This window comes from Oncorhynchus tshawytscha, linkage group LG07 (assembly GCF_018296145.1).
Source record: "Oncorhynchus tshawytscha isolate Ot180627B linkage group LG07, Otsh_v2.0, whole genome shotgun sequence".
In the NCBI taxonomy this organism is placed as follows: domain Eukaryota; kingdom Metazoa; phylum Chordata; class Actinopteri; order Salmoniformes; family Salmonidae; genus Oncorhynchus; species Oncorhynchus tshawytscha.
The window spans coordinates 43,753,009-43,771,885 of NC_056435.1; the positions used below are offsets into that span (position 1 = coordinate 43,753,009).

The following is an 18,877-nucleotide window of genomic DNA, read 5'->3' on the forward strand; positions in this document are numbered from 1 at the left end:
ACTTAGTGTATGTAAACGTCTAACCCACTGGAATTGTGATACAGTGAATTATAAATGGAATAATCTGTCTGTAAACAATTGTTGAAAAATTACTTGTCATGCACAAAGTAGATGTCCTCACCGACTTGCCAATGCTATAGTTTGTTAAAACCTCTTAGAGCTACCCCCCTACTTTTTTCAATTTCCGCCTGAAGACATACCCAAATCTAACTGCCTGTAGCTCAGGCACAGAACCAAGGATATGCATATTCTTGGTACCATTTGCAAGAAAACACTCTGAAGTTTGTGTAAATGTGAATTGAATGTAGGAGAATGTAACACCAATAGATCTGGTTTAGATAATACAATGAAAAAACATACGTTTATTTCTTTTTATTGTAGTATCATCTTTAAAATGAACAAGATAAAACAAACATTCAGATAGGACGATGGGGACAATTTCAGTGAAAAACATAAGAGGGCAACAGTACTTGTGCAACGTTTCAGAATGATAACTTCCAAAATGAGTGTGTCCCACACAAGCCCAAATGTACACAAGTGGCCAAATTGGTGAAGTTATACATTTTAAATGGAATAACTATATACAAAATACCAAAATGGTATTCTAACACACACCCCCCAAAAATGGAGAAAAAACATGAAAAAAATATACATTTACAAAATAACACTTTCAATATTTGGAAGACCCTGGGTCCTCTACACAATATTGTGCTGCTGATGCCAGGTGCCATAGCACATCCATGCCTGCAGAAATACATTTGGGCAAATGAACACCACTTGTGGCAGGAGCTGGATGAACCAGCTTCAGTGGGGGATGGACACCTTGGCACTGGGGGCTCCCATTCGGAGTCAGTGTCACTGTGAAAGAAAATGTTCAGTTAGAATAGTTTCACATATGAGCCCTGTATCAACAGGTATAATAAACAGATATATATAGAGTACAGGGAACATAATATTATGACAGACCAGCTAGATCTACTGTCTTTATTATATTACAACAGACCAGCTGTATCTACTGTCTCCATTTCACTTTGGCCATTGTTGTGGGCCTGCCCTCCCCTCAACAGCCTCAAATAGGCTATTTCATTTCACAAATAATATTTTATATTATTAATTTCAAACAACAGCATTAGCATGAGAAGAACTTACCAGTCCAAAACGATGTCCTCTCCGTTCAAAAAATATTCCTCCATTTGGGAATCGCTAAATTAATCGTCCTCGATCAATTTCTTCTAAAATTGTGTGTAATTGTCTGTAAATCTAGACTTAGATCTAGCTTTCCCTGACTTAGTCGCCATACTGATTTTTTTATATATATATATATATATATATATATATATATCAAACAGCTGAATATGCGCTTTACCAAAACAATGCTGTGCGCAACATGCGTGGCTCCTTCTGGTATGAATCGTCAATGGCGAATGAACCTCTTTACGCCGGAGTTTACTAGATGGGTTGGTCTTCCAACACATAAACATTACATATTGCTGTTTACCTCAGCTCATTGGCTATCTACCCAGCTAGATTTCAAGACGATCAGTGGTCATTGGGTTAAAATACCATCAATCAACGAAACAGCGGGCAAATCATTGGTGCACAATGATGTCATTACTTGTTGTCTTCAAATCGGTTTCTTTCAGTCAATACGTCCCGCAAAATGACCCATCAGGTTTGGTTGTGTTACAAACAAACCAGTTGTTTGCAATGAAACCAAACATGACTGTAAAAGTTACATTTTGTGTGTGTATTTACCTCGAATGTGTCGTCGAAAATGGAAGGAATTCGGAATTCACGGAATTCACGACACAAGCGGTTCACAAAATGTGTCGTGTTAGGCTATAAAAATGGATTTTATCAAACGAAAGACCATTGTGTAACAATGAGCATTGGGATTGCAAACAGAGGAAGATCGTCAAAGGTAAGCGATGTATTTTATTGCAGTGTGTGATTTTGTTACGCCTGTGCTGGTTGAAATAGTTGTTTTTTTATGAGGCTCTATCCTCAGATAATCGCATCGTATTCTGTCGCAGTAAATTCTTTTTTAAATCTGACATCGCAGTTCGATTAGCAAGATTCTAGGCTTTCGAAACATGTGAGACACTTGTATTTTCATGAATGTTTAATACGACTATTTATGTAGCGATCACCGTATGTTGTCGAATTTCATCCCGCTACCGGGTTCGGTGCGCAGAGAGGTTAACAAGAAATTTGTGGAGTGGTTGATAAACAAGTTTTAATGACTGCAACCTAAGTGTATGTAAACTTCCGACTTCAGCTGGATATAAAACTCAGCCAATTAATCGGTATTGGATTTTTTTTGGTCTTCCAATAATCTGTACCGGCATTGAAAAATCATATTCGGTCGACCTCTAGTCTTGATAACCTACCTTGTAAAGGATGTTCTTGTATGGACTGAGAGAGAGAGAAACTGTTGATTTTATCTGTGTGAATTCCTGTCTTGTTAAAACATATTTTTATTTAACTACGCAAGTCAGTTAAGAACAAATTCTTATTTACAATGACGGCCTACACCGGGCCAAAAGACGCTGGGCCAATTGTGCGCCGCCCTATGGGACTCCCAACCACGACCGGTTGTGATACAGCCTGGATTCAAACCAGGGTGTCTATAGTGACACTTCAGTCTTGTTGCTAATAACATTGCTTAGTGTTGACATGATTTTCGGATGTTGACATGCTGTCAACATTCTCTGTATACCACATGACATGAGAACAATTAATAATTATCATAATTATTTTCTCTGGCACTGGAATGAGTTTACACTTCTCTCATTGCTTGTATGGCTCAGTTTCTTGCAGGGCAGTAGGGTGATTTGGCTCTAGATGACAGTGTATTGACATGGCAGGAAGTTTGGAGCATGTCATGGAGTGCTGAGTTGGCCAGCCTGCCAGGAAAGGTATCTAGCTTTTTCTGCGTCATCACAGGGTATTTATAATCCATAATATCAGGCATGCAGAATTTCATCCACCCCTCTGCCCTGGCTGGTCTGCCTGCCTTCTCTCCCCAGAGAGATCTTCCAGGAAAGGAGCCTGTGAGCCTACTAGTCTGCTTATAAAGCACTCTGTGTTGGATTCTCCCACACCACCTTAAATTCTCTCATTTGGCTTCCAGCTGTGTCATCCATTTTTTTTTTGGTATTATTTAACAACCGATCAATGATATTTGTCATACATTTTTTTTTTAGAAGACGAGATAAACTTTCTGGTGCTCTTGTTGGTGCTGCTGTGCTGTGCTGTACCATGTCTGCTGTGGTGTAGTCTTGTCTCTCTCTCAGGGCCTACTGCCTGTCACACTGACTGCACTGAAGACTCTAAACTGCAATGCCCTCCTCCTCCGCTGTCTTTCTCCGCATTGGCTCTCGTCAGCTTGTTCCATGGTTGCTGGGGCAACCGAGTAGGATGGGGCCCAGTGGGGCAGGGGGAAACCTTGGGCTGCGTTGTGTCCCGCCCCTGTGCTGCCTGACTGCTGACCTGCTGCTGGGGTTGGGGCTAGGCAGGGGGAGGAACCAGCCCTGCAGAGGGACTTCCACAGGCCCGGGATGGGCCCTGCCATCCAGCTGCATAAAAGTCCCCCTAGTGTTAGTGCTAGTGTCACAGCTGCTCCTCCCTGCCGGCTGTTCTGCAGCTCTGTCTCACTCTGCTCCGACTGTCACAGGAGCACAGGCAGCAAGATGTCATCCTCCTCATCCAACGAGGGCCAAGGGAAGCCCAAGCCCAAATCCCCACTGCACAAGAGAGGGAGTCTGCAGAGTACCACCAGCCCTGGTGAGTGGAGAGGTGTGGGTTTAGGGGTTCCCAGAGAGCGGAGTAAAGGAATGCAGGGGTTAAAGGGGGGGGGCACATCTGGAATCGAATTGACACATTTGCTAGTGTAGTAGTGTGAAGACACTCAATGTTAAAGGAAACAGAAGTGGATATCTTAATGTTCTTTCTCTGATACTCCATTTTTTGGGGATGAGTTTGTTCTTAGGCCTATGTTCTAATGAGAGTTTTGCAAGCACTTTGACTTGTACTATATTACACTGACTGTGAAGAGGATGTAGTGCAAAGTACTGTAAAAAGGGGTTTTCCTTCTGTATTTATTTGAAAAAATACATGCTTGGTAAATGCATGGGTAATCATGGAATGTGGCTTGCCTGATTGTTTCTAATAGCCTAATCAAGGTTGTTATTCACCAACAGCAGCAGATGGAATCGCCAGACAGATTGATTAAAAGTGTGATGTTTTTATCATTGCTTTAGCATTAAGGTACTGAATCTCCCAGTAATACCCACTGTAGCAACTCAGTGTAGTGACTTGGTTGGCCTGCTGATGATGCTTGACTCTAGTGTAGGAGAGGCTATGAAGGAGAGAAGTTCAAAGCAGTGTTTAAACCTAAAGGCCCTACTTGCACACAGTCCTTTTTTTTAAAATTCAAGAATGTACTCATAGTGTCCATGTGCATGACACAACTCTTCCATCCCCTCCATATCTCCTCCAGTGAGCTTGGACAGGGCACAGTCATAGGGGCCCTTTATCTCCTATCATCACAGCCCTCACCATGGAGTCCAAACAGGAAATAACACAACAAATACCTAATATAAATATACATACATAGCACTACATTTACATTTCAATTTAGCCATTCAGCAGAAGTTCCTATCCAGAGCGACCCACAGCTAGTGCATTCAGGCGAGAATAGGCGAGACAACCAAATAGCACAGTCATATCCCAATCACGTATCACATACATAATACAATGCAAAATACAATACAAAATGTTGTATTCCCATCCTCTGTTCTGGACCTGGGGACTGTGAAGAGACCTCTGGTTGCATGTCTTGTGTGTTACCGATGAGTGTCCGAACTGTGTGCCAACTGCTTGAACAGTCAGTTCGGTACCTTCAACACCTTGCACAAAGACCAACAGTGATGCACTCAATCTCTCCTCAACTTTGAACCAGGAGAGATTGACATGCATGTCATTGAAATTCGCTCCTTGTGTACATCAAAGCTCAATACGAGCTGCTCTGTTTTGGACCAACTGCAATTTGCTTATGTCCTCCTTTGCTGCAGCTGACTTGACCACACAACTGGACAATGTTCCAGGTGCAAGAAAACTAGGACCTGTAGGACCTGTCTGGTTGACTGAGATATCAAGAAATTACAGCAACGCCTTATCATGGACAGACCTCTTCCCATTTTAGTAACCATTGAGTCTATATGTTTTGACCATGATAGCGGGCTATCTAGGGTGACACCCAGCAATTTAGTCTCTTCAACTTGCTCAATAGGCACATTATTGAAAATGATGCTTTTCTTTTTGTGATATTTAGCACCAGCCTATTGCTAGTTACCCATTCTAAAAATCACTGGAGTGCAATGTTAACGGTGTCAGTTATTTATTTTACTGTAAGGAGCCGGCGTGTATACTGTTGAGTCGTCAGCGTACATGGACACACAGGCTTTATTCAAGGTCATTGGAAGGTTATTAGTAAACACAGAAAACAATAATGGTCCAAGCTGGCTGCCCTGCGGTACATCACACTCAACCAAATTTGTATTAAAGAAAACCCTCTGTGTTCTATTGGATAGGTAACTGTCCATCCATTGTAAGGCAGAGGATGTTAATCCGTAACACCTAAGTATTTTCATCAATATGTTATGATCAAAGCTAGCACTGGAGTCCAACAAAACAGCTCCCACAATCTTCATCAGTCATTCTATATAATAACATTGCATTTTGTCGAATACAATTTTTTTCAGAAGTTTGCTAAGCACCGGTAACAGGCTGATTGGTTTGCTGTTTAAACCATTAAAGGGTGCTCTGCTATTTTTGGGCAGCGGAATTACCTTTGCTTCCCTCTAGGCCTGAGGGCACACTGTCTTTTAGGCTTAGATTGAAGATGTGGCTAATAGAAGTCGACATGTATTCCTCTACCAACCTCAGTAATTTACCATCCAGGTTGTCATTCATCATCTATCTATGGGGATTTGGTCGTTTTAACATTCAGTTTCTTTATGGGCGCTGCCTGTCAGTATCCGGAAGAAGCAATTTCATAAATGCAGCGGCAGGATGTTCCTCATTACACACATCGGACCAACAAATATTTTTCACATCTTTGACATACGTATCATTGCAAAACCTCTTGTATGATCACTTATACACTATTTTAGGACCAGTCTTTGGAACTTTGGTTTTCTTAGATATGTCTATCTAGTGGGTGTGGATACTGTTTTAGAACAGATTTCTGCAGCATTCGTATGGATATGGTTAATACTTTTTACTGAGCGGACAGCTTGATGAATGAAGCCAGTCAATATTTAGGTCACCCAGAAAGTATACCTCTCTGTTGATATCACATACATTATCAAGGATTCTACACACATTATCCAGATACTGACTGTTAGCACTTGGTGATCTAGAGCAACTTTCCAAAATAATAGACTGAATCAATCACGAGAGCCTGAAGTAGCTAAGCAGATTCTTTATCAACATTATTTGCTTTAAGTTTCCCAAAAAGTTTTGTATGATCCTTCAAATATTGTAGCGGAGTCGGCATGGTGCGGCTATTAAGATAAAAAGATGGTGCCTTCCGGGCTGGGGGCCCCTGATCTCCCTACACCTCTCTCTGTGTGGCCAGGATGGTTTATCAGAGGACAGCCTGGCTGGGAGTAGGACAGCACGTCTTCCAGCCCCTCCATATCTCCCCCAGTGAGCTTGGACAGGGCACAGTGATAGGGGCCCTTTATCTCCTATCATCACAGCCCTCACCATGACAATGGCCCCTCTGGCTGTTTATACAAGCGATGCTATGTCACACAGGGGTTGGTTTGACTCTACTGCGATGCGTTCACTCAAAATACAAATATGTCCAGTCACATTGGGAGAGGAAGAGACCATTGAGAGTGGTTCCTTTTTCATGGACTTCTGCAAACCTTGTATTTCTAGCTGGAGGCCGAGGGGCCCTTTAGTCAGTATTTTGTTAGGATCCCCAATTAGCTGCTGCCGAGGCAGTGGCTACACTTACTGGGCTCCAAACAGGAAACAACACAACAAATAAATACATAATATAAATATACATACATAGCACAACATTTACATTACAATTTAGCCATTCAGCAGAAGTTCCTATCCAGAGCGACCCACAGCTAGTGCATTCATATTATGATAGCCAGGCGAGACAACCAAATAGCACAGTCGTATCACGTATCACATACATAATACAATGCAAAATACAATACAAAATGTATAAAAATGTCTGTGTCTCTTCGCTGTACCAGTCATGCTGTAAGGTGTTCTTTTATTTTTACATGATTTTATTGCTAGCTGAGTTACCTGGGGTGGCAGACAGTTCCATGTAATACTGTGTGTTTCCCATCCTCTGTTCTGGACCTGGGGACTGTGAAGAGACCTCTGGTTGCATGTCTTGTGTGATACAGATGAGTGTCTGAACTGTGTGCCAACTGCTTGAACAGTCAGTTCGGTACCTTCAACACCTTGCACAAAGACCAACAGTGATGCTCTCAATCTCTCCTCAACTTTGAACCAGGAGAGATTGACATGCATGTCATTGACATTCGCTCCTTTGTGTACATCAAAGCTCAATACGAGCTGCTCTGTTTTGGACCAACTGCAATTTGCTTATGTCCTCCTTTGCTGCACCTGACTTGACCACACAACTGGACAGTGTTCCAGGTGCAACACAACTAGGACCTGTAGGACCTGTCTGGTTGACTGAGATATCAAGAAAGTACAGCAGCGCCTTATCATGACAGACCTCTTCCCATTTTAGTAACCATTGAGTGAGTCTATATGTTTTGACCATGATAGCAGGCTATCTAGGGTGACACCCAGCAATTTAGTCTCTTCAACTTGCTCAATAGGCACATTATTGAAAATTATGCTTTTCTTTTTGAGATATTTAGCACCAGCCTATTGCTAGTTACCCATTCTAAAAATCACTGGAGTGCAATATTAAGGGTGTCAGTTATTTATTTTACTGTAAGGAGCCAGCGTGTATACTGTTGAGTCGTCAGCGTACATGGACACACAGGCTTTATTCAAGGTCATTGGAAGGTTATTAGTAAACACAGAAAACAATAATGGTCCAAGCTGGCTGCCCTGCGGTACATCACACTCAACCAAATTTGTATTAGAGAAGCTTCCATTAAAGAAGAGGATGTTAATCCATAGCACCATTAAAGGGTGCTCTGCTATTTTTGGGCAGCGGAATTACCTTTGCTTCCCTCTAGGCCTGAGGGCACACTGTCTTTTAGGCGTAGATTGAAGATGTGGCTAATAGAAGTCGACATGTATTCCTCTACCAACCTCAGTAATTTACCATCCAGGTTGTCATTCATCATCTATCTATGGGGATTTGGTCGTTTTAACATTCAGTTTCTTTATGGGAACTGCCTGTCAGTATCCGGAAGAAGCAATTTCATAAATGCAGCGGCAGGATGTTCCTCATTACACACATCGGACCAACAAATATTTTTCACATCTTTAACATACATATCATTGCAAAACCTCTTGTATGATTGCTTATACACTATTTTAGGACCAGTCTTTGGGACTTTGGTTTTCTTAGATGTGGGTGTGGATATTGTTTTGGATTAGATTTCTGCAGCATTCGTATGGATATGGTTAATACAAGTGGATGATTTGGATCCTGTTCTGTTTGTAAATACCCAGGTAGGTTGACTGATAACCTGAACCAGTTTGCAGGCACTGATAACAGTTTGAAGCTTTTTATTGAGTGGACAGCTTGATGAAGCCAGTCAATATTTAGGTCATCCAGAAGGTATAACTCTGATATCACATACATTATCAAGGATTTCAGACACATTATCCAGAGACTGACTGTTAGCACTTGGTTGTCTGTAGCAACTTCCCACAAGAATAGGCTTTAGATGAGGCAGGTGAACCTGTAGCCATGTTACTTCAACTAGAGGTCGACCGATTAATCGGAATGGCCGATTTAATTAGGTCCGATTTCAAGTTTTCATAACAATCAGAAATCGGTAATTTTGTGTGCCCATTTGGCGATTTAAAAAAAAAATATATATATATATATGTGTATATTTTTATACCTTTATTTAACTAGGCAAGTCAGCTAAGAACACATTCTTATTTTCAATGACGGCCTAGGAACGGTGGGTTAACTGCCTCGTTCAGGGGCAGAACGACAGATTTTCAAGTTGTCAGCTCGGGGGATTCAATCTTGCAACCTTACAGTTAACTAGTCCAACGCAATAACGACCAGCCTCTCTCTCGTTGCACTCCACAGAGAGACTGCCTGTTACGCGAATGCAGTAAGCCAAGGTAAGTTGCTAGCTAGCATTACATTTATCTTATAAAAAACAATCGATCATAATCACTAGTTAACTACACATGGTTGATGATATTACTAGATATTATCTAGCGTGTCCTGCGTTGCATATAATCTGACTGAGCACACAAGTATCTAAGTATGTGACTGAGCGGTGGTAGGCAGAAGCAAGCGCGTAAACATTCATTCAATCAGCACTTTCGTGCGTTTTGCCAGCAGCTCTTCGTTGTGCGTCAAGCATTGCGCTGTTTATGACTTCAAGCCTATCAACTCCCGAGATGAGGCTGGTGTAACCGAAGTGAAATGGCTGGCTAGTTAGAGTGCGCTAATAGCATTTCAAACGTCACTCGCTCTGAGCCTTCTTGTAGTTGTTCCCCTTGCTCTGCATGGGTAACGCTGCTTCGATGGTGGCTGTTGTCGTTGTGTTGCTGGTTCGAGCCCAGGTAGGGGTGAGGAGAGGGACGGAAGCTATACTGTTACACTGGCAATACTAAAGTGCCTATAAGAACATCCAATAGTCAAAGGTTAATGAAATACAAACGGTATAGAGGGAAATAGTCCTATAATTCCTATAATAACTACAACCTAAAAATTCTTACCTGGGAATATTGAAGACTCATGTTAAAAGGAACCACCAGCTTTCATATGTTCTCATGTTCTGAGCAAGGAACTGAAACGTTAGCTTTCTTACATAGCACATACTGCACTTTTACTTTCTTCTCCAACACTTTGTTTTTGCATTATTTAAACCAAATTAAACAAGTTTCATTTTTTATTTGAGGCTAAATTGATTTTATTGGTGTATTATATTAAGTTAAAATAAGTGTTAATTCAGTATTGTTGTAATTGTCATTGTCAGTGTAAAAAATCAGCCGATTAATCGGTATCGGCTTTTTTGGTTCTCCAATAATCGGTATCGGCGTTGAAAAATCATAATTGGTCGACCTCTAACTTCAACAGCATTTGACACGAGATCCTCTCTAAGCTTTTCCCAGAAATATGACTCTAAGTATAAACCGCAATGTCTCTTCCGTAGATATTATAACCATATATTGCTACCACCGTGTCATCAAAGCGATTATCTAAGTGAGTTTCAGAGATACAGTGGGGCAAAAAAGTATTTAGTCAGCCACCAATTGTGCAAGTTCTCCCACTTAAAAAGATGAGAGAGGCCTGTAATTTTCATCATAGGTACACTTCAACTATGACAGACAAAATAAATGTTAAAAAATCCAGAAAATCACATTGTAGGATTTTTTAATGCATTTATTTGCAAATTATGGTGGAAAATAAGTATTTGGTCAATAACAAATGTTTATCTCAATACTTTGTTATATACCCTTTGTTGGCAATGACAGAGGTCAAACGTTTTCTGTAAGTCTTCACGAGGTTTTCACACACTGTTGCTGGTATTTTGGCCCATTCCTCCATGCAGATCTCCTCTAGAGCAATGATGTTTTGGGGCTGTTGCTGGGCAACACGGACTTTCAACTCCCTCCAAAGATTTTCTATGGGGTTGAGATCTGGAGACTGGCTAGGCCACTCCAGGACCTTGAAATGCTTCTTACGAAGCCACTCCTTCGTTGCCCGGGCGGTGTGTTTGGGATCATTGTCATGCTGAAAGACCCAGCCACGTTTCATCTACAATGCCCTTGCTGATGGAAGGAGGTTTTCACTCAAAATCTCACGATACATGGCCCCATTCATTCTTTCCTTTACACGGATCAGTCGTCCTGGTCCCTTTGCAGAAAAACAGCCCCAAAGCATGATGTTTCCACCCCCATGCTTCACAGTAGGTATGGTGTTCTTTGGATGCAACTCAGCATTCTTTGTCCTCCAAACATGACGAGTTGAGTTTTTACCAAAAAGTTATATTTTGGTTTCATCTGACCATATGACAATATGACATTCTCCCAATCTTCTTCTGGATCATCCAAATGCTCTCTAGCAAACTTCAGACGGGCCTGGACATGTACTGGCTTAAGCAGGGGGACACGTCTGGCACTGCAGGATTTGAGTCCCTGGCGGCGTAGTGTGTTACTGATGGTAGGCTTTGTTACTTTGGTCCCAGCTCTCTGCAGGTCATTCACTAGATCCCCCCCCGTGTGGTTCTGGGATTTTTGCTCACCGTTCTTGTGATCATTTTGACCCCACGGGGTGAGATCTTGCATGGAGCCCTAGATTGAGGGAGATTATCAGTGGTGTTGTATGTCTTCCATTTCCTAATAATTGCTCCCACAGTTGATTTCTTCAAACCAAGCTGCTTACCTATTGCAGATTCAGTCTTCCCCACCTGGTGCAGGTCTACAATTTTGTTTCTGGTGTCCTTTGACAGCTCTTTGGTCTCGGCCATAGGAGTTTGGAGTGTAACTGTTTGAGGTTGTGGACAGGTGTCTTTTATACTGATAACAAGTTCAAACAGGTGCCATTAATACAGGTAACGAGTGGAGGACAGAGGAGCCTCTTAAAGAAGAATTTACAGGTCTGTGAGAGCCAGAAATCTTGCTTGTTTGTAGGTGACCAAATACTTATTTTCCACCATAATTTGCAAATAAATTCATAAAAAAATCCTACAATGTGATTTTCTGGATTTTTGTTCTCATTTTGTCTGTCATAGTTGAAGTGTACCTATGATGAAAATGACAGGCCTCTCATCTTTTTAAGTGGGAGAACTTGCACAATTGGTGGCTGACTAAATACTTTTTTGCCCCACTGTATATAGTGTACTTTATAATGATTTGGACATGAATTGTGAAAATGCTAATATCGGTACCATTGACTTGCCTTGGATTTGTGCCACAAATGCAAAAAAAAACATTTTGAAACTGGACAATAAAACCAAAGCATGGATTTCTGTCATACCTTGTCCATAAACTGCTTACAGGGTAAGGAAACAAATATGTTATTTTGTGATTTGGTTGAATTGTCCCTATCTAGTGGTCAGAGCCTGGTAATATCAGGATGTCAGATGGAACATAAACCTAACAACTTCAATTACACATATCTGAACGGTGGAAAAAACATCAACTTCCCTGAGTGCATTCGGAAAGTATTCAGACCCCTTCCCTTTTCCCACAATTTGTTACAGCCTTATTCTAAAATTGATTAAATACAAATATTTCCTCATCAATCTACACACAATACCCCATAATGACAAAGCAAAAAGTTTTTGGGACATTTTTGAAAATGTATTAAAAATAAAAAACAGATACCTTATTTATATAAGTATTCAGACCCAGCCTGCTTGGAGTTTGCCAAAAGGCCCCTAAAGGGAACAAGATTCTCCCGTCTAATGAAACCAAGATTGAACTCTTTGGCCTGAATGCCTAGCGTCATGTTGGAGCGAATGGAATGGCATCAAACACAAAAGGTGGAAAGGCAGATGGAAGGAGGCAAGATCAGGTGTGAACATTCTAGCCAATGAGAGGGCAGATACGCAAGTGAACAACAGACACAAAACTCCAATTTAAAATAGTTTTTCTCAAAGTTGCCGAGATGCCACGTGCGTCCACTTATATCAATACATTCTTAACAAACTAAAGATTACATAACTTCTATTCCATCAAATAATTCTCACTTAGCAAATTGACAACAAAGGAAATAGTTGGCCAAATCCCCACTTGGTTTGATTCTTGTGTGGACTGATTTTGACAGAAGTGGAGCCTCTTGGTTTGCCTCTTCCACTTTGACTTGCCTGCCTAGTTAAAGGTTAAAAAAAAATAAAACTCTGAGCATGCAGGCGCTTCTCTCTATTTTACCCACTAGAGGGAGTCTTTGACAAAGTAATGTGTCTTATCTCTGACCATCAATTTCAACTAGGGCCAGAGCAGAAAGTTGCATCTTCTCTGTGTTAAGATGGAAAATTCCAGAGCTCTCTACTTCTAAGAATAGTTCAGAGGTAACAGAGGATTTGGAATAACCAGGAACAAAGCTCCAAGGGCTACCATCATGGCAGGTGGAAATGTTGCCGGGGGTAACCAGATAGCCCGGCAAGGCCCCCTCTTCCACCCCTTCCATACAGTCTGAGTCAACTACTGCACTTAATCCACACCCCACTGGATGGCCATTGGTCCCTCTCTACCCAATGGGGTGGTTTGCAGGCTGACGGTCTGTGTTTATGATGAGTTGTATTTCATGGTTGTGGTACAGTTAAGCATGCTGCTCGCCTAGGGGCTGGGCTGTGGCCACCGCTCCTAACGAGGTTCCAGTTAATCCCATTGATATGAGTGCTGGTATATCTCTGTCAGCTGGTATTGGGCTGATATGCCACCAAAAATATCCCCCCCTGACTCAATCGCTCACTCGCTCAGTTACCCACCCATTCACTCACTTTTGTGCACTGACTCACACGGGTGGGATATCACAGTTTAGTGATCCTCACACGTCTCACTGAATAAACTGAACATTCCTGCAAGCCCAGGGCAGCTGTAGTCAGGGTCATATATCAGACAGTGCTCTGTGTGGAGAGTCAGAATCTTTATAACACAGGTCTGTGGCTCAGTGTGAATGTGTATATTTACGAGGGCTGTCCCCGACTAAAAAACATCTTGTTCGGCAGAAAGTCGTCTGTTCTTTCGACCAATTGATTGGTCAACATTTTTCGTGTATTTTCCCGTATAGACACACCCTATGTGTTTTAATAAAATAAACTATATGCATTGAGCTTGTCTGATGCTTTAAGTTTACGGTTTGATGAAATAAGACAAATGCCTTGAGGGTGCCAGAGAACCTGACCGAAATATTCTCCTCCTGCTCCTGCTGGCTTTCGCAGATTCTGCCATTACTCTCCTGAAGTTGCCTGTAATAGGTTGCCGACTCGTCGTGTAGTCTTTCTCACGTTACAGGCCAGTTTCTCTTACCATTTCTACCGATCTACATGCCAGTTATGGTTTCCATATGCACATTTTCGTGAAACAGTTTAATTTATAATAATGTCTTCGTATCTCAAAATCCTTGTCATGTGGTTAAACAACATTCTATCCAAATCTAAATGATAACCTAAAAAGTAACTTCTTTTGCTATTGCCAACTATGTAAAAATAGCCTACATAAAGCCAACAAATAAAAACATTGCAGCCTGCAAGTAGAACATATCCTGATAAAAAATAAATATCCTATAAATCACATTGGGTAGACATGGCCTGTCTGCTATGAACTTGAAACATTGTATCAACTATTAAGTTGGGTCCATCCCAAAGCTGCACTAGCAAACCTGTAACATTGTATGCAAAATATTCTGGGCCTGTCATGCCAAATTCTGGGCCCGTCCAAAAAGTGTCTCTCTCTCTCTGCATCACAATGGGATTCGATAAACTATTAGCGTCCGATGATTTGAATTTTGAAGATCATTACAGCCTAAATTACGTTATTTTCACCGTCACTATGCAAACAAGGCTGATTTCCGTGACAATTTCGCTGTTTAAACCAGTTTTGTTTAGCTAATAAAATGAAAACATTAATTTGAACTACTTGTGGTACCTTGTTAACATTACAACATGAAATACATGTCTTAAACGTTGCTACGTTTTTCGGAAATGGCAAAGAAAACGTGTAAGATGCTTGACACATTAAAGGTACTTACCTTACAGATCACCAAGTCAGCTAATTTCCACTCCTTTCATATGCAAATCCATTTTATACATACACTGGCTTGTCTGGCTGTCATGTTTTTATTTAACCTGCCTTTCCCTAGTCCTTTATTATGATATATACATCTCATGTAGCTCATTAGTACACACTTGTGGTTAAATATGTATTTATTGTAGGTCCTATTATACAACAATAATGTGGAACAAATACATACCATCAAAGGATACCTTAAAACATACAATAATGAACACCTTGTGAAACAGCTGTGAAAACCAACCTGACAAAATGTAAGATTTTAATACATAAACGTTGTTTTTTAAAACAGTTGTCATTTTATATATATATATATATATACACACACATGGCAATCATAAAACTCTGGTGTGTGGAATATTGACGAGGTGGTTGCTGTGTGGGTGGAGGTTTCTGCCTGTCACTTGTTCTCAACAGGCAGCCAGTCTCAGAAGGTGGACTTGAAGAGGGAGACTGCAAAATCCAAGCACTGCTCTCTTTGTTCTGAGTGTTTGCAGTGCTAATGTTTTTAGTTAATTTGTGTATCTCACATAATTATGTACCCAGTATGTTAGAGCAAGAAAACGTTCTTAGCAGATAATGACAATAACAGTAGCTGTAGATGATGTAATGAAACGTTGAAGGGTGACTGGTAATGAGGACGTCAGGTGGATCCAGGTCTGGGTGTTGGGCAGAACCCCTAGGTCCTGGAGAACAGGAGCAGAGTTAAAGGGAACAGGGTAGGAGGCAGAGACGTAAACAAGGAAACACTCCAACTGCTCCAACTGGAGAAGATTGTTTGCTTCCACTGAGGTAACCCTAGGAAGACAAAGAGAAAAATATCAGTGTTAGGGAAACTAAAACTAGCTTCAGGTTATTTTTTGTGCAAATGCAAATAGTTATTATCTAAGATTTCTTATATTCACCTTAACAGATGGTGACCCCAGCTAGGAGCGAAAGAGCAGCGAGGTTTCCCAGGCCTCTCCTTCCTTTCGTCCTTCTTCCAAACCAATTGCATTGTTTACGTCAGTCAACAGCTGCGGCTTCCGTCTGTACTCAGTGGAGGCCTGGATGCTGTTGTTGTGTGCAAAAAGAATTACCTTTATAATTACGATATCTATTGACAATGTAAGATATTGAAATATGTCTGATTATGTACCATGGACAAACAAAAACTAATTGTAAAAAATAAATCAAACCATTGGTGACAGAATATAACTTATAACATCCGTACCTTGTTCCAGCTTTCATGACCTCGGTCACTCAAGATGACCTCTGGAGAACCGTGGGTGTTGAAGATGTCGCCTTGGTGATGTCGCCTTGGTCATCGCCTTGGTGGTGGCCTCGCCAGTCTCGTCCTTGATGGGTATCATACAAAACAAAAAATATATTTTTGGTTCCAAGCACCCTTTTTAATTGGTTACAGACGGGAATTTAGAGTTATGCATGTACTCTTCCTTTTACTGACCTTAATGGGTTTTGCCTCCACCCACTTGATAAAGTGATTGGTTGCCATCAGACACCAGCTGTTGCCATTCCTGGATTTTGTGAAGGGTCCGATGAGATCCACCTCTAACATTTAAAGTGTTAGAGAGAAGATTACGTTATTCTTACCCGTATCGGTCTTACAGTATGCACATTTTCATATTTGTAAGGATATTGACACACACACACACACACACACTTACACATTCTATGATATTGAACTCTGCTGTGGTCAAATAAAGCAACCATTACAAAACAACTTATCAGGGCAAAATTTGAATTGGGACACTTACCGATCATGGTGAAACAACTTTGATGGGCTTCAACTCCGATGCCACAGTCTTTGCCCTCTCAAACTTCTGGCAGGCTAGTCAGGGTACTGACCTTTAAGCAAAAAGTGACATTGAAACATTGTGTGCTCTCTGATATGACATTCATTGAAATCATAATAATTTCAGATAGAATGTGATTGATAAACAAAAGGTTATTTCACTTGCCCAGCTGACCACCTTGATAATTATCTGTCTCCAGCTCTCTCTGTCTGTCTTCCACTCTCTTCCCACCTCTCTCTCCCTCTCTCACTTTAATCCTTTCTTTCTCACTTTCTTCCCCTCCCCCCCCTCTCTGTGTCTGTCTAGCGAAGACACCTAGTTAAGGGCATTTGGGGGGGGGGCACATTTTGACACGGAGACACTATTTGTCATGACAGGCCCTCAGTTTCCACCCCAGTGAGCTTGGGACAGACACAGCTGTAGGCTATTCGCGCAAAGGATAAGAAGCAGTGTTTGACTTCAGGAGGAACTCACCGGAGCTGAGTACCGGCACCTCAAATGTTCTACTGCTTGGGCTCCTGTTCCTCTTATAGAATAATAGCTAAAAAGTATTGTGTAGCTCCTGCACATAAATAAACTCAGCAAAAAATAAATTCAACAACAGACATAAACTGAACAAGTTCCACAGACATGTGACTGACAGAAATTGAATAATGTGTCCCTGAAGAAAGGAGGGGTCAAAATTAAAAGTAACAGTCAGTATCTGGTGTGGCCACCAGCTGCATTAAGTACTGCAGTGCATCTCCTCCTCATGGACTGCACCAGATTTGCCAGTTCTTGCTGTGAGATGTTACCCCACTCTTCCACCAAGGCAGTTTTGCACATCGAGAGACTGACATTTTTTCCCCATTCCTCCTTGCAAAACAGCTCGAGCTCAGTGAGGTTGGATGGAGAGCATTTGTGAACAGCAGTTTTCAGTTCTTTCCACAGATTCTCGATTGTATTCAGGTATATGTTTATTTTTGAACCATTCCATTGTAGATTTTGCTTTATGTTTTGGATCATTGTCTTGTTGGAAGACAAATCTCCATCTCAGGTCTTTTGCAGACTCCATCAGGTTTTCCAGAATGGTCCTGTATTTGGCTCCATCCATCTTCCCATCAATTTTAACCATCTTCCCTGTCCCTGCTGAAGAAAAGCAGGCCCAAACCATGATGCTGCCACCACCATGTTTGACAGTGGGGATGGTGTGTTCAGGGTGATGAGCTGTGTTGCTTTTACGCCAAACATAACGTTTTGCATTGTTGCCAAAAAGTTCAATTTTGGTTTCATCTGACCAGAGCACCTTCTTCCACATGTTTGGTGTGTCTCCCAGGTGGCTTGTGGCAAACTTTAAACTACAATTTTTATGGATATCTTTAAGAAATGGCTTTCTTCTTGCCACTCTTCCATAAAGGCCAGATTTGTGCAATATACGACTGATTGTTGTCCTATGGACAGAGTCTCCCACCTCAGCTGTAGATCTCTGCAGTTCATCCAGAGTGATCATGGGCCTCTTGGCTGCATCTCTGATCAGTATTCTCCTTGTATGAGCTGAAAGTTTAGATGGACGGCCAGGTCTTGGTAGATTTGCAGTGGTCTGATACTCCTTCCATTTCAATATTATCGCTTGCACAGTGCTCCTTGGGATGTTTAAAGCTTGGGAAATCGTTTTGTATCCAAATCCGGCTTTAAACTTCTTCACAACAGTATCTCGGACCTGCCTGGTGTGTTCCTTGTTCTTCATGATGCTCTCTGCACTTTTAACGGACCTCTGAGACTATCACAGTGCAGGTGCATTTATACAGAGACTTGATTACACACAGGTGGATTGTATTTATCATCATTAGTCATTTAGGTCAACATTGGATCATTCAGAGATCCTCACTGAACTTCTGGAGAGAGTTTGCTGCACTGAAAGTAAAGGGGCTGAATAATTTTGCACGCCCAATTTTTCAGTTTTTGATTTGTTAAAAAAGTTTTAAATATCCAATAAATGTCGTTCCACTTCATGATTGTGTCCCACTTGTTGTTGATTCTTCACAAAAAAAATACAGTTTTATATCTTTGTTTGAAGCCTGAAATGTGGCAAAAGGTCGCAAAGTTCAAGGGGGCCGAATACTTTCGCAAGGGACTGTATTCAATAA

At 41.3% G+C, this 18,877-nt stretch overlaps 1 protein-coding gene across 4 annotated transcripts in view; it reads left to right on the forward strand.

The window, feature by feature from the left end:
- The window catches only part of LOC112254585 (AMP deaminase 2-like), a 59,735-nt gene that overhangs the window by 12,186 nt on the left and 28,672 nt on the right, over positions 1 to 18,877 (forward strand). For 2 of the 4 annotated variants that reach the window (XM_042324457.1, XM_042324459.1), the window contains exon 1: positions 3,538 to 3,786. The exons of the other annotated variants lie outside the window; for them this stretch is intronic. In XM_042324457.1, coding sequence (XP_042180391.1) covers positions 3,561 to 3,786 — 226 coding nt within the window. In that variant the 5' untranslated portion in view covers positions 3,538 to 3,560. Of the gene's footprint in view, positions 1 to 3,537; positions 3,787 to 18,877 lie in introns of those variants that run through there. 4 annotated transcript variants of the gene reach the window in all.